Source organism: Girardinichthys multiradiatus, chromosome 12 (assembly GCF_021462225.1).
Source record: "Girardinichthys multiradiatus isolate DD_20200921_A chromosome 12, DD_fGirMul_XY1, whole genome shotgun sequence".
In the NCBI taxonomy this organism is placed as follows: domain Eukaryota; kingdom Metazoa; phylum Chordata; class Actinopteri; order Cyprinodontiformes; family Goodeidae; genus Girardinichthys; species Girardinichthys multiradiatus.
Genome location: NC_061805.1, coordinates 9,616,341 through 9,633,219, shown reverse-complemented (window position 1 = coordinate 9,633,219; position 16,879 = coordinate 9,616,341). Strand labels below are relative to the sequence as shown.

The following is a 16,879-nucleotide window of genomic DNA, read 5'->3' as shown; positions in this document are numbered from 1 at the left end:
TGAGAAAAGAGGTGACTGAGTCACTCATACCTGTGCCGATGAAGAGCATGTTGTAAGCCCGCTGGTCCAGGCCGCTGACTCGATCCACCGCCAGCTTGGTGAAGTTAACGCCTTTGGTCAGCAGCAGGGGGCGACCCAGAGCCTTGTCCTCCATCAGTGGGTGTTTCTTGGCAAAGTTGAGTGTGGCATCAGGCAGCTGCAGAGAGCTGTTGTAGCCATTCTCCCTGTCTGAGTTAGTTATGCACTGCAGTGCAGGGAGAGGATGGAGATACAGGAGAGGGAAATGGAGCAAGAGAAAGAATGGAGGAGAGAATGTAGGAAAGGAGACTTCTTAGTTGGCCCTGGCACAGGTTGGCATGGTTAGTTGGCTTGGAGGTGACTACCCTGCTTTCCCTTCTTTGCTCCATTACCTTTCCTCCTTTTTTTCCTTCCAGTCCGTCCTTGACCATTATGTCCGGAGCTTTCTGTGATGTGCCAGCTTCAACTGTTTCTCCTCCTTTCACCTCCACACTTCTCTATCTCACCTGTTTCTTTTTCTCTCCCTTCCTCCCCCATTACTTCCCCATCCCGCCTCTGTCCTCAAACTATTTCTCTTCTTCCTTAAAGTTGTCTGGACTCTGCATTTGTCAAACATTGCATGTGCCATGGTGACAGAGTTGTCAATGTCATACCGATCCGGGTCGTGGGCTGGGGACGGTGCCTGTGTATCGCCCCCATCGCTGGGATGCTTCCCTGTACTCCTTGTAGGAGCCCTCAAAGACCTTTTTCACATCACTGATCTGGTACTGGCACACAGCCGACACGTCTACGTCACCCCTGAAACATGATGGAGAGGAAGAGAGTCAGTGATGTGTGGCAGGAATAAGTGACAGATGAATTATCTGTCTGCCAAATGCTTGACACATACTAAACATGATGGAGTATGTGAAAATAAAGTGAAATACATCTGTCACTGGCATGTCAAGTGCATGGAATGCAGGCAAAAAATATATTTCTTTAGAGACGAGATATGTCATTTAAAAGCTTTTTAACAATCTCACGGCAACCAACAAATAAAACACTGAAAAGTATGGAGTGCATTTTTTGTATTCATCCCCATTTACCCTAATAGCCTTCAATAGACTCCCATGCAACAAAATGTTTCAGAAGCCACCTGAACTCTCAACTCAACATTATTTCTATTGCACTTTAAAACAAACTGTTGGCCAAAGTGTTTTAAATCTAAAAAGGTAATAAAACAACGAGAAATTAAAGAAATTAAGAAATACAATGAAACAAGTAAAATAGAGAGAAGATACAAAAAAACAGCAATAAAACCACAAAAACCAACATCTCAAATTAGGTTAAAAGCCAGAGAGAAAATGTGTTCTAGGAGGAGTTTTAAAACCAGAAGTGAGTCGGTCTGTCCCATATGTAAAGGTAATTCATTCCATAGTTTTGGTGCAATGAGAGAAAAAGGGTGGTCACCTCTCTGCCCTATCTTTGTCTTTAGAATGACTTTTAAAAACTCAATTAGGTATTTATTAATTTAACGACCTATTTATGGTTATAGACAATATCCCAAACTTTGAACATCTCACAGATCACTGTTTAATCCATCATACGAAAAAGGCCGTCCACCTAAACCAGCAGGCCGGGCAAGGAGATGCACATGGTAACTCTGAAAGAGCCGCAGAGATGCTCAGCTCAGGCAGATTGTTTGACAGGGCAACTATTAGATCTGCACTCAATGAATCTGTACCTTAATGGAGGATTTGTGATACCAACTTGGCTCAAAACTGGCAACTCGGTAAGAGAGGAGATTCCACAGACATCTAGTTTGTTTAACAAGAAAAGTTAAATGTGAGATGAGTAATGGGTGGACATCAGTGGTAAAAAGGCCCTGTTTGAAAGGTACTGTGTGTGCAATATGATGTAAAATGTTGTCTTTAGCAAAAACATGATCCATGTTGGCAAGCCACCTCCCAGAGAGAGAAACACTTTGCATGAGATGGATTTATAGACTCTAGTCACTCCTGCCTCTCATGTGTGGCTAGATCTTTAACGATCTACCCAGGGCTACAGGAAGGAAAAAAACAAATGTGCCAAAAACACTGCTACAAGGTCATCATAAAAGAAGCAAAGAGAAAGCTCATTTGCATTTTGCCAAAAGATGACTAAACACGAGGAAGAAGTTGCTCTGGTCAGACAAAACCAATATTGAACTTTTTTACCATATATGGAAAACATAATGTGCGTGGAAAAACATAGCATATCACCCTGAACGCACCGTCCCCAGAGAGAGCCATGATGTTGCCACAATAATGCTATGGGAATTTTAGTTGATGGAAACATGGCTGGAGTTGAATACAGGGCAAGCAAATCTTTTAGAGGCAGCAAATGTCATAATGTGGTTTGCGGGCAGACCAAAGTGCAGACAAGAGCTGGGCAGCAACATGTTGTAAAAGGTTTTCAGCTTTATTTCCAGAGGTTATCAAAGAAACCAAACAAGGCACTGCAGATACAAACAAAGTCCAGATCCAAAAACTTACAAGATCGGTTCTGCAGGAACATGGAAAAACTCAGCACAAATACATGGGTAGAGAACGGGGTATAACAAACACAAGGAACCAGCGATGAACAGAGACACCAAACCAACTAATATACTGGGGAAAGACAAAGGCAGGTAATCAAGGAAATGAGAACAGGTGTGACAAGGAGGCAGGGAAGCAGAAGGAACAGGTGAAACAAATACAAATGCTGAGGAAGAGTGAAAGGAATAAATAAACAGAAAACACAAACTAAGCAAGAGCATAAAGCAGAGGAGGAAATAAAGAACTAGAATAATTATGAACTAAAGTAAACAGAGAAACTAGAGAGAAACAGAAACAAATAAACATGATGCAAAAACCAAAATGGAAACATCTAGACAAAATAAACCCTCACAAGACACCAAAACTAAAGTCCAAAATGTCACACCGTGACAGCAAAAGTCTTGAGAATGGGCAGGCGTCTACTTTCCACTGGGACAACATCCCTAAACAAACAACCAGACGTATAATGGAATGGTTTAGATTAAAGCATATCCACGTGTCATAATAGCCTAGTTAATGTTCCTCTCCTAAAAACTTGAAAATGTATGTTCTTAGAGGTTCTCCATCCAATCCTAGAGTGTGAGCTATTTTGCAAAAAACGAGTGACAAAGCTGATAGAGACATAACTCAAAAACTTGTAATGGCAGCAAAAGTCAGATCTATAAAGCAATGACTCAGGGCTGAAAACAAATCCATGCCACACTTTTCACATTTTTATTTGCGAATGATTTTGAAAACCATGCATCATTTTCCTTCCCCTACACAATTACAGAATGTGCTGCATGGTGTTACTCTGTCACATAAAATCCTAATAAAATACAGTAACGTTTGTGGCTCGAATGTAACAAAATGTGAAAAAGAGGATACATTGTGTTGGGAGGCATTGTATTATTAATGCTGCTTTTGCATTGAATAAAGTGCAATGATTAGCCATACTGATATATTTTCCATTTTTTGTGGGAAAGACAACTGATGTTTTAACTCATGTAAATGAATTTCACCTCGCCGCTACATGCATGAAATCAATTGGCGGCTGGTGTGACTGAGGAGTTGCGTTTCATTTAACGGTGAGGCTTGAAGTGTGCCAGCACATGTGTATTTTTATACCAACACTTCTCACACACCAAGGTGGATTAAAATTGGCTGTTGATGTGCGACCCAGGTAGATTAAATTACACTTGTAACTGTCATCTAACATTTGATTTCCATCCACAGGAATGAGTTTTCTTTTTTTTCTTTATGCAGTTCCCAAACCGAGTCACTCAGACACTGACATGCAGGCAATATAGTTTTAACAAATGTTGTCCGCTTGTACTCAGGGAACAGTAAAGTCACAATTTTCAGCCTCCTGTTGTTTTTTGTTTGTTGGAAACACTTACTGACGTACATGGTTCTGGATTGAGCTGAAACATGGGACTGCACATTGCTGTGCTTTCAGAAAGCTGCAAACAGACAAGTAAAGTCCGGTAATTTTTATGAACTCATATCATGGGATGTATGCAGCGGGGGGAAGTGCAGCAATGTCAAGTCGGAACAGAGCTGATTTTATAATGTCAAACCCCAACGACAGCGTTAAATTCCTAATGAGAAAAACAAATAGCCTCTACAGTGACCTCCTAACTTGAACTCAAGAAATGATTTCCATAATGTCACATTATCTTAATGTTATCTCTATCAAAGGCAGGCAGCTATAAGGTATCCCCTGTGAGTCCTGCAGAGAAGGGTGATTAAGCTATTCAGCAGCTGGAAGAACCCTGAATGGAGAAACAAAGCTTGGGCTTCAAAGTTGGCTCCGTGATATGATACCTTACTGATGAATACAAACGGCTCATATCAAAGGCTCTTGTCTGGAGACAGAGAACATCTCAAATGTTCCTCCCAAAGAAAGCCCCTGTAATAATCAAACAAATCATAATCTTTGAGTAAATAACCTGATGGGTTTAGGTTCCAGGAGAAAATAAAGCAGCTGGGTCATGATGCTAAAACTGGAAAGTATATCTGCTAGTTGGAATCTTTAGTCAGTAGTTTATTAATGGTTGCAAATTGAAATCACATTCATATTTATGACTCAAAGTTTCACAATGCAGTCAAAACTGCCTTTCTCCACACAGATCAGTCTTAACATTATGACTACTGAGAGGTACAATGGTACTAGGTTGCTAAGAGTGGGCAATTCTTCTCAAAGCTGATGCCAAAGGAAAAAAGGGAGGGAATGTAAGGATTTGGAGAAGCTTTCTGAAGGGTCTGTTTGTAGCTGCAGGATGATGGGTCCTAACATCTCCATAACTCTGTCTCATGTGATACACAACTGATCACATGAGATGCATGTACTATTATCTCCTAGTAACTTGGAGAGAATAATACATGCCTTGATCTCAACTCATTTTGACTATTGCAATGCACTTTATGCTGATGTCAGTCAAGCATCACTTTCACATCTTCAGCTTGTTCAAAATGCCGCTGCCCATCTTTTAACTGGCACAGCTAACCTATTCTGTCCTCCCCACACTGACTTCCTGTGCATCATAGAATTAATTTTAAAATCCTTAGGCTGGCTTATAAAGGCCTAAATGGCCTGGCTCCTCTGTACCTCTCTGATTTACTCCACCCTTATCTTTATTCATGGGCCCTTATATCAGACAACCAGGTGCTTTAAGTTGTAGCATACTTAGAGGAGACTGAGCTTTTTCTGTTGTGGCCTTCAAACTTAGCAATACATTGCCTTTAAATATATTAGGTATTTTGCTTGCTGTTTTTAAGTCTCTTTTTAAAAAAGACATCCTTTTTTAATCGCTTTGGTGTTATCTCTTTTATTTATTTTAATTTTGTCCAGCACTTTGGTCAAACTTGCTGTTTTTTTTGGAGGTGTTTTATAAATAATTTGGATTTGTATGTTCCAATGCTTCTGCAGTTCTGGCATGCGACTCCAGTTTTTTACGCCTAAAGCTCACCAAGCTCCAACTCCTTCACACTACAGTAAACTTCATAAGGAGTACTATTTACAGTTTTTGCCCAACAGCTAAAAATCCTTGTTTTTGGGCCAAACTCTGTTAAATTGATTTAATTTAAAATTGAATTAATTTATAATAAGTCGCTGGTAGAGGATATAAGTTTACAATTTAAGTTCCAAACTAAATTTAATTTTGGACCTAGCATGAAAAAACTGGGCATATTTAAGACTTTTTAAAATCTGAAATATAGATTATTAAATGTCAAGAGTTTTTAAGACTCTACAGAAACTGTGTTTTTTACTTAAAACACAAAACCTATTCAATACTTTAACACAGAGTCAGCAACAATTTTATTGGCAGTCCAATTAAAGATGTGTGAAAAGCCTTAAAATACATTAAAATACATCTAACAGTTGTCATGGAGACTTAGTGACCCCAAGGTTCCACCGTTGGCTGCATTTCAGTGAGCTTTGGAGCTTGTTGAGGTTAGCAATAAGTGTACCATCTGTGATTTTATTAAAACAATTCTTTTTTAACATGAGATTTTTGTGTCCACCGAATAAATTTTGGATTTTTCTGTGAAGGTTATGCCTCTGCAATAAAAGATAAAATCATTCTAGAGCTTTTTCTACTTTTCTCCTAATGAAGCCAACAAATATGGCCGTAACTGTGTGTGGTCCTAATGTTGTAGAATCTTTCAAGGTCGAGCCTGGTTCTCTTTAGAAAATAGATTTATTACCATTTAAAACTCCATTAAATCTGTGTGACATTCAATCTCTAATAAAAGCAATAAAATATATCCAAGGACGCTTGGATTGTGTGCACTCCAAATGGCTCACATTTGTAACATTAATAACTTAAATTAAAGCACCCAATTACACTGCAAATCCCTAATCACACAAAGTACATCAGAGGAGCCATCTTATCCGAGGGCCTTGCTGCTCAGTGATTTCATTATGAGTCTGGACTCTGACATGTTGGCAAGTGGTAGCAGATCACTAATGTGGTGATTAACTAATACTGATTCTAAAAATGGTATTATATGTCTCCAGCCTTTGATACATATCTAAGACAGCTCTCTGTTTAAACTCACCACTGAGCGTGAAAGATGCTGTAGAAGGTCGTTCCCCGCCAGTCCTGCCCTGGCAGGGTAAAGACGGCACGCAGGTTGTTGAAGGAGACGTGGCGCTCTGGAAGTGAGCACTCCAGGCGAGCTTTTTGGAAGGTGGTCCACTTCTTCTGCAGGGTCCTGGTACCACCCAGATCCCCCTGAAAGAGAACACAGAAGATCTGAGCAACCTCTTTGTCTGACTCTTCTAACCTTCAGCTCATTTATTCTGGAGTGTAAGACAGCAGATTTTTTCTCCCGATGTGGTCGATACTTATACTGACTTTTAACAAAGTCCCCAAGGGAACTTTGCTGTCTTTTTGTGAATGTACCTTTGCATCATCAATGGTCTGTATGTCCTGCACCATGAAAAAGTATTTATATCCCTTGAGCAGTGTGTCATGTTGTAACCACAAAAATATTAGAAAAGTGTGCCGTGCATTTGTACCGCCTTTACAACTGCAAGTGTTTTGGAGTATGTCTCTACCAGGTTTGCACATCTGGAGACAGAATAATTTTCTGCATATACTGCAAAACAGCTCAACCTCAGTCAGATTGGATGAAGGGTGTCTGTGAACATCAAATTTCAAGTCTTGCTATAGATTCTCAATTGGATTTAGGTCTGAACTTTGACTAGACCTTTATAACACAGGAATATGCTTTGATCTTAACTATTTCTTATTAGCTCTCATTGTTTGTTTAGGGTCCTTGTCCTACTGGCAGGTAAATATCCACCATATTCTGAAGTCTTTGCAGCCTCTAACTGTTTTTTTTACCTGTATTTTCTTGAATTAACTCTGCCCCTCTTCCCTATTCTGCTAAAAATCACTGTACTGATGGTGTGCTTAGGTTGAAGTGCAATGTTCCTTTTTTACCAGTGCAATTGAATTTACCTTAAATTCAATTCAATATAGTTTATTCATATTGCGCCAATTGACAACAAACGTTGTCTCAAAACCAACTGACACAATAAAAATACAGAAGTAAACTGTCAATTTAATCCAATCATACAGACAGATTAAAGGTCAATTACACACATTCCAATTTGATCATTCCAATTTATAGTGTAATGCAGTCAAAGTCAGTTTATTATGACAATAACAAAGAAACTTTGCAGCATTCCCTAATAATGAGTGTTTTGCATCTTGACCAAAAAGTTAAACTTTGGCCTCATTGGATCATCTTCTACATGTTTGCTTTCGATCCTACATGGTTGCAGGCAAACTGCAAACAGGATTTATGGCTGTGGATCTCTCCAGCTCCTCCAGAGTTACCATGGGTCTCTTCGCCATGTCTTGGTAGGTTCTTAGCTGTTTGTAGTTTGTATTCTGACCTTTATAGACGAGGGTTTGAACAGAGCTCTGTGAGATGATGATATAAAGATTTGGAAATTGTATGATAACCTTTCCCTTCTTTAAACTTCTCTACAGTTTTATCCCTGACCTGTCTGCAGTGTTCCTCGGTTTTCATGATGCAGTTTGTTTGCTAATGTTCGCTAACAAACCTCCGAGGGTTTTGCAGAACAGCTGGATTCATACAGAGATTAATCCACGCGCAGATGGACTTTATGTATTAATTAGTCGACTTCTAAAGGCAGTTGGTTGCACTGGATGGTATTTAGGGGATCGGATTGTGTTGGACTGCCTCTGTCTTCCAATCACTGCTGGAGACTGGCAGTAGCCCTCCACAACCATGAAGAAGAATAAGCAGGAATATATGTTTTTTGTTTAGATTTTTATTTGTGAAACTTTTTGTGAATCATGTATCATTGGCCTTCCACAACTATATACTACATTGTTGTGCTCTGCGTATTGTATAGACTCACAAAGGTCTTAAAAAGGACCTTAAATGAATCGCTAGAATACATTTAAGTCCATAAAGGAGAAAGAAACAGTCGAGCTCTGCTTTTTGTGAAATGACAACAGTACAATACCTGCAGCATTTTCAAAACATAAATATGTTCCAATAGCCACACAATGGTAAATACTTTTTTTTTTTTTTTTACAGATAATATACTTTGTGGTAGTAAACTCAGAAAAATAGGATCACAAATTAGTTTGCTGAACTAAATTTTTCAACCTGGTTATGCTCTTTAAGCTCTCAGTCCTTTCGTCTAGTGCTTTGTAATATTACATTTCATTAGCCTCCCCTTCAGCCCATCAAAGACAAATATCATCTTTATTTTCCCTCTTTATCTGCTCAGCAGTAAATCTGTTCAATTTGCCCTACCTGACTGAACTGTTGTAATTGCACGTAAAGGCTTTTCATTCTGACCCTCAGATATGGAAGTCTCACATAAAGGACAAAAAGAAGAAAAATACTAATGTTTATTTAAACAATAAATGTGTAGACTGCTTGGACTGTATTGTATTCTTCTTTGTGCTCAAAAGAGGCCAATTTGGTGAATGCCTATTACTCCCATTATCCTCAGAAACGGCAGATGATGTGAAACAGGACTTAAAACGTGCAAATGCACATGGTACAGCAATAAAACACAGAAACTGTGCTGCTGATGCAGCTACAGCTGTAATGTGTGTTAAATGATCAGGACACATCATGTGTGAACATCTGTTTGTGATAGGATTCAAAGGGTAACTCCGAACATCATAATGCATGCATTGAAGTGCACTTTTTAGAAACCTGTTCGAGAAGAATATTGCTCAAATAATTACACAAATTTCAGCAAAGAGAAGCAAACTTTAAATGTGTGGCCATAATGAGTGTGCAGTATCAAAACTAATTAGTTTTCCTAATGAAGCCATTTATTTAGATAATGAATAATTAATTAGCAGATATGTCTAAGTCAGTGTAATTGTCTCCACATATACAGATATAAGTAAGCTGGCAATAAGCTAAGATTCTATTGTTCTTGCTGCTTTGGGTCAAAATAAATCATTCGAAAGCTGCTTTGTTTATACTGACCATTTCTTTCTCTTTCATTTTGGTAACATAAGATCTGCCCTGCGCTTATTCTTTGGATCTTTTATTGCAGAAGACATCAGATTGAATGTATGCCTCCTCTCTCGAAAATGTTTTCATACCCATTGAACCTTTTCACAGTGTGCCATGTTACAGCCACAAACCAGTGGGTTTTATTGTAATTATTTGAGATGGCCCATATAAAGGGATGAAAAATTATGAAAGGTCAGGAAAACTATACATTATTTTCAAAAAGAAAAACCTGAAAAGTAGTGTCCACATGAATCGAATCACCCTGAGTCAACTTTGTACAACTAGGTTTTGTTCCAATTACAAATGTTTTGGGGTATGTCTCTACCAGCTTTGCATTTCTGAAATTACATGACATGAAATCTTTGCCTTCTTTAAACCACGGTTCAGTCTCAGTCTCATTGGACGGAGAGCAACTGTAACTTTACAAGTCTGGACTTCGCTCTATTCTTTTCAGCAAGTGTGAAGCTGGTATGCCAGATTTGAACATCCGGAGATTGAACGTTTTGCTTATTCTTTCTTATAAAATAATGCAATATCAGTCAAATTGAATAACTAAAGTCTAAACATACATTTTAAGTCTTGCAATAAACTGGATTTAGGTTCGCACTTTGATTAGGCCATTAACACATGAGTGTGATTTGATTTAAACAATTCCATTCTATCTAGCTGCATGTTTAGGATTTAATTGTTTTGCCCTACTCTCGAAATCCCCTATTCTCAAAATGAGTGATTCTTCCATCTTTAATCTTCCTATCCATGCTGTGCGGCATTTAATGAAAAGCATTCCCACAGCATAGTACTGCCACCATTATACTGCACAATGCTCCTTGGTGTTCACAATGTTCTCCAAAAAACCTCTGAGGCTTTCCCAGAACACATGTTTATTCACACACAGAATAATTCACACACAGGTGGACTTTATTAACTAATTAGGTGACTGTAATTAGATGCATAGTTGGGTCTCAGAATAAAAGGGACTGAATATAAATGCTGAATTAATATTAAAGAAACCTTTGAAAACCATCTATCATTTTACTCTGCCTTCACAGTTATGCTATGCTTTTTGTAGGTTGAATTTTATTCAAATAAAATATATTGATGTGTATTAAGTGTGAATACTTTTGCAAGGCACTCTACATTAAATTATCCCCATTGTGATTAGGCCTATTGACAGATAACTAACTAACCTATTTAGAAGCAAAACTGCTATCAGTTTCTTCCAAATATGGGCATCTCTAGCTAAAGCCCAAAACTGTTAGAAAAAATGGCCTCACATTATTAAGTTCTCAGAAACAGCTGCCATCACAGCTGGAGAAGGCAGAAAACAGCAGATTTCCAGCCAAGTGTGCAGAAAAACCATGATTTCACGTCACATCTGTCCCTGTGCTCTTACATTAACTCCTATATTAACTGAGACTGATTAGTGTTTGAATCTGTGCTTTCAGCGTTAATAAACTCCAATGTGTATACAACATGTTTACTGAGCCTGAGCCGCTTTTAGGATACCGCTAATTGAATCTGTTCTGGGATCAGATCTGATTACCGCCTGCCGTGTTACCTTGCAGACGCGGGCCACTCTAGCCACGGTGAGCTCGGTGTCACAGTTCAGCTCCAGCGCTCGCTCACTGAAGAAGAAGTAGATCTTGTCATCGTCCCCGGCTTTGCTGCCGCTGCTCTCCCTCACCAGGGCTGAACCCACAAAGTCCGGCTCTGCGGGTACAAATACACACATATGCACAAATTGGAGATCAGTGGGTGTATTTTTACTCAGCAGACATATATCAAAAGTGAACAAAGAGACTCAGCCTGCAGGCCTGAATCACACCCCATACGCAAGCTTGACACCTCCATCTCATCCTCTATCGTCCTTTCTCACCTCCTTGTTTCTTTTATCATTCCCCTACACCTCACCTCTTCACCAGTCATTTCTCACTCTGTTTCTCCTCTCTGCTCACTATTAGTGATCCATTTTGTGTTTTCCCATTCCTCCGTCACTGCTGTCTATTTTTTGTCTCTGTATCCCGGCCCCATTATGTTTTAGATTTCGCTTTTTCAAGACAATAAGGCAGTTTTAAACCTATAGCCACTTGGGGCCTCATTCATTTTTATGTCAAAAGTTTTCTTTTATTCTTTGAATTTTCTGGCTGCCCAGATGAACTGGTCTTTTTAAGGTAGAAGTGACAGAAGCCGAATATCGCAGCCATAATGGGATGGTGTATCTCTCCACTGAAGCCCAAATCAATTGAAGGCTTTTAGGCTGGTCACAAACTGCCTAAATTGAGGTGAGTCTAGTTTCCTTGCAGGCCTGGTTTTACACAAAAACTTCTATATCTGTCTGAATAATAAATAGATATATCTGCCTCATCTGTATGCACCTCCTTTCTTCATGAACCTTCACTTCTCCCCTCACCTCTCTCTCTCTGACTCTTCATCACCATTCCTAATGTCTTGTTTTTCCATTATCCATTTTCCTGCTGCAACTTCATCCTCTTCTCTCCCCTTCATTTCTTTCCAACTGCCTCACTCTGTCACCTGCCTCCTCGACCCAAATAATAACAATCCTTCGTTGTAGCCGCAGAGCGAGCTTCATCCTCTTCGCTTCTTCTTCACATTTCAGACTAGTCTTTTAAAACAACATCAAGCTTGATGAAAACGAAACAGCCTTATTAAGATCCACTGTTTTTTTAGCTCCTCTATACTCCTTAACCTGAGTATTAATCATAATCTTATTTTATTAATTTTAAAAATAAATCATCTGAATGTAATTTAAAAGACCAGTCTGAGTGGGTAACCATTAATAATGTGTGCGGACTTCAAGTTTTAGTGTCTTTCCACAGAGCAATAGACCTGATTTCAATGTTAAAAGCTATAAGTTAAAGCCCATGTTAAAGTGGTTCTGATTTAGATCTTGCATACTTTGTCTACGTTTACACCAAACCTGGCCTGGTATAAAAGCAGTTGAAGCTTAGATTTAAAAATGTAAAAAGGCTCACAAAAACGCCATAATAGATGAACAGAAACTAAGACAGCTTCATTTGATTCAGTATCAAAGAATTTCCTCCTTTTTCAGTTGGGATATTGTGTTAATATTATCAATAAACAGAGAAATACGTTTTGGGGAGCTAAAAAGATATATTGGTAAATGTGGCAACATATTTAAATTTTTTTACAGAAGGAAGGAATTGACATGCATTTATAACTAAAGGGAGGTAAGTTCAAGTCATGTAGTGACCAGAGGTTTTGTACATTTGTGTTTGTAAAAAAGCCCAAAGAAGTCATTAAATGTATGATAGTAACAAGTCTAATTTATGTATTAATAATTGAGACGTCCTAAGTTTGCACCCAGCATAATCTGCTCATTTTCTTATGCTTGCCAAGCTCGACAAAATGAGGCATAAATTTAAACTTCTAATAACACATTGAAAAAGCATTCAGTTTTAGACCGAATACATACCAACCTTAACCTACACGTCTATGGAGCCATTAGATGTGTATTAATGAACAAAACCTCACAGGGTTTTTTTACCACTCCATAATCAGAACAACAGAGAGGGTAGCATAAGCAAGCTAACCTGCTGCTAGCTACAGCTGGAAACCAGCAGAATTATGTTGGTACTGCTGTCATTCAAGAGCTGCTTATTAATTGAGATGTTATTAGAAATATATAAAGCTTATATACAGTTAAATACAGTTACATATACAACTCTTCAAAATTAGCCATCAAACTGGCTCAAAGTCAGTGCTACATTTTGCCACATACCATGCAGAAAAGGTTTCTTAAAACACTTCATGGATTGAAGGAGAAATAAACATTTATTTTCAATAAAGTTGGACATACAATTCTCTTTTAAACATTTTAGTGACCTGTGGAGTGCTCTCAGTTTTTGGTACTTTTTTTTAATCTTTAGTAAGAACACAATGGTTTATTATTAACTTTTACACTAGTCCGAGAATGTTTGTGCTCACATTCACAGTGGCCTCAGTTGCTCCTGGAAAACTAAATTTATTTTTGCCACTGGGAGTTTTTGTTATTTTATTTGTGATGGATGACCTTCAATGACGTATGAAGGATGGTGGGCTGCCGGTTATGGAGCTGGGGCTGTATGAGAGGTGGCCCATCTAGTTGAAATGACATAGTGAGAATGCACAGAATGTAGTGTGTTCAGTCCAGGAAGTATAGCTTAGGGTTGACCTAAAGGGAAACAACTATATTAGTGCTTTCTCCCACCAATGTTCGTCCCTCAGACATGAGCACAGATTATTACAGCAGCAAGTAGGTACACAGCATTTACAATAAATAACTTTTTGACCCTTTTAAAAGCAGTGTGTCTCAATCCAACTGAACATGCAATGCTTGCATTGCTGACATCCTGCTGTCCAGACAACAAAGCAGTGGGTCAACTACTAAATCTGTATCCTGATGCTGTTATGAACATCTGATTTTCATAGCCGATGCAGTAATGCCAGTTTTGGAGACTACCAACACCCACTGACCAGTATATGAGTTGGTAACCATGGGGAATTAAAGACAAACTGGTGGACAAGTATTACTGCAAACCAAGGAGTTAGACCGATGTCTTAGGCAACACCCTTGCTGCTTGGGTTTCAAAAGATTTGACAGGTGCTTCTACCTTCCTAAGTGCTGTGTGTTCTCTACATCTCTGCATGTCACAAAAGATACAATTTGCCATAATCTAACATGTCATGGCAGAAAAATAATCTAGAGGAAGTACATTTGTTGTATATGGCCAGGTTTACTTTGATACCACTAACCATTCACATGCCTACCGATCCTTCTCATAATTGGTTACTTCTAGTTTATTCAGTATTTCTCCAGTTGGAAGAATACTGGATGACACCTGTTCTGACAACAGCAGTAATGTTGATCCACTCAGAGCCTCACAGGACAAAGAGAAGTTGCCCTGGGTCAATGATTTTATGTAATGATGTAATGCAGATGGCAACGTATATGGGTAATGAGCCATTAGATAATAGCAGTGGTGGTTAACCTTTAATGTAAGGGTAAAAATCTACTTAGAAATAGTAAATGATCATTATAATCGGGCTTTACCTGTCCCAGAGTGTACCAAAAGTGTAGTGAGTGCAACAATAGCAGTACAGTACATTTTTTTAAATCTCTATATAAATCTGTTCTCTTATAAATGACCACTTTATTCTACTCTACATTTAAAAAATATGTTTTACACTTACCATTGAGCCAGGCAGGCAAGTATTCACTCTTCATGCTGTAATATTGCTGGCCCAGGTTCCTCAGAATGACTGGCTCTGTACCCAGAAAGTTGTTGAGCGTCGCTGAGTACAGCTCCTTATCTGTAAAAAGTGCAAACTTGACATTAATTAAACTTTTTTTTTTCCACCAGACTTAATTATGCAGGCTTACAATGAAAGAGGGTTAGTGTTTCAGCTGGGAGGCACAAAACTGCTATAACAATGGTTGTATGTGGGGTCAGTAAAACTGCCCACAATGCAAGGAATGCAGCATGAAAAGTTAAATTGCACCACTGGACTCAGTGCAATTGTATGGCTACTAAACCAATGAGAAGCTTTTTGTACAGATGTAATACTTCTTTCCATTTTTTCTGGGTTCAGAAATGGAACAACAGTTGGCAATGTCTTCTTGATAGGGTAAATATATCTCAGACAAAAACGTTATCTTCTAAGAATACAATATTATTCAAATAAATAGTCTTTATGTATACAATATTGTGCACAAGTCAACACATTCCCTGCATTTAGTTATTCTTTTGCAAAGTTTCATGCATCTTTGAGAAAGCTCTATGGACCTTTGGGTGTCTTTTGCTCTCTTTTGCTTTGGACTTTTGCGCATATGGACTATTATTTTGTAGCTGTCAGGTTGTTATCTATAGTGATTTTGTAGATGCCCCAAATAAAATAAAAACAAATAATGTGTCTTTGTGAAATTCTGCCTGAAAATATACTTCAAAATAGGTTCTTAGCTTTTCATCTTACTGTGCCAAGGAAAAGTGTTCAATTAACTAGATAGCGCATAATTGTGAAATGTAAAGAAATATATAAATGTTCTTCTTACAAATGAAAATCTAAGTAGTGTGGTGTGCATTTATATTCAGAAGTAATTAGATTTCACCTATGTTTAATTTAGGTTCAGTAGAAATCCACTTTCTTTGTGAAGGCCTTAGAGAACATTAGTGAAGAAACAGCATCGTGAAGACCAAGGAACAAATCAGACAGGTAAAGGATAAAGCTATGGAGAGAGTTTAAATCAGGGTAAAGCAAAATGCCAAGCTTTGGATACCTCATCTTCATTATCATAATCAAATAGTATGACACAACTGAAAACCTATCAAGAGGTACTTGACAGGGGGGGAATTTAATAGAGAAGCAGCCAAGTAGCCTACAGTAACTCCAGAGGAGCAACAGAGATCAATAGTTCAGGTGGGAAAATCAGTTGGCAGGAAAATTATTACTTGTCGACTCCAAAAATCTGGCCTCTGTTGGAGTGTCAAGAAGAAAGTCACTGTTAAAGGATCACCATAAGAAGTCCTGTTTACAGTTTGCAATAATCTAGAGGACATAGCAAGTATGCTGAAGAAGATGCACATCACTCTGAACACAGCACCACCACAATTAAACATTGTGGTAAAACATTATGCTGTGGGGAGGATTTTCTTCAGCAGAAAAAGTGAAACTGTTAGAGTTGATGTGAAGATGGAGCTTATTACAGAACACTTGAGACTAGGAAGGAGGTTCACTATCCAACAGGAGAACAACCCTAAACATACAGCCTGTCGAGGAAGGACTGTGGGTCGGACCAAAGCGCAGAACAGAGCTCGGTAGCCGCATCATAGTTACTTCCTTGTTTATTCATAAAAGTCCAAAAGGAAACAAAACACACTGCAGGGATGAAACAAAGACTAGATCAAAACTTGCGCAAACCTGCAGGTACTCATAGCAAGGCATAGCATAGTCCAAACGAAGCATAGGTATCCAAAGCGTAGCATGAACAAAGCATAGACATAGAAACGTAGCATAAACGAAGCATAGACATCACCGACATAGAAACAAGGAACCAGCCAGGAACTAAACAAACAGAACAACTAATATACACAGAGCACAGAGAGGGGAACAAAAGGCAGGTAATCAAAGAAACAGGGAACAGGTGTGACAAGGAACAGGTGAAACAAATACAAAGGCGGAGGATGGGTGAAAGGACTAAAACAGAAAACACAAACTAAGCAAGAGAATAAATCAGAGGAGGAAATAAAGAACTAGAATAACTATGAACTAAAGTAAAC

General features: G+C 38.6%; 1 protein-coding gene across 4 annotated transcripts in view; it reads right to left on the bottom strand.

Annotated features, from left to right (window-relative positions):
• sema4c (sema domain, immunoglobulin domain (Ig), transmembrane domain (TM) and short cytoplasmic domain, (semaphorin) 4C) overlaps positions 1-16,879 on the bottom strand; it is a 132,454-nt gene that overhangs the window by 13,506 nt on the left and 102,069 nt on the right. For all 4 annotated transcript variants that reach the window (XM_047381904.1, XM_047381903.1, XM_047381905.1 and 1 more), the window contains 5 exons: positions 14,796-14,915; positions 11,143-11,294; positions 6,618-6,793; positions 672-816; positions 31-244 (listed from right to left, as the gene is read on the bottom strand). In XM_047381904.1, the coding sequence (XP_047237860.1) occupies positions 31-244; positions 672-816; positions 6,618-6,793; positions 11,143-11,294; positions 14,796-14,915 (807 nt within the window). The remainder of the gene's footprint in view (positions 1-30; positions 245-671; positions 817-6,617; positions 6,794-11,142; positions 11,295-14,795; positions 14,916-16,879) is intronic.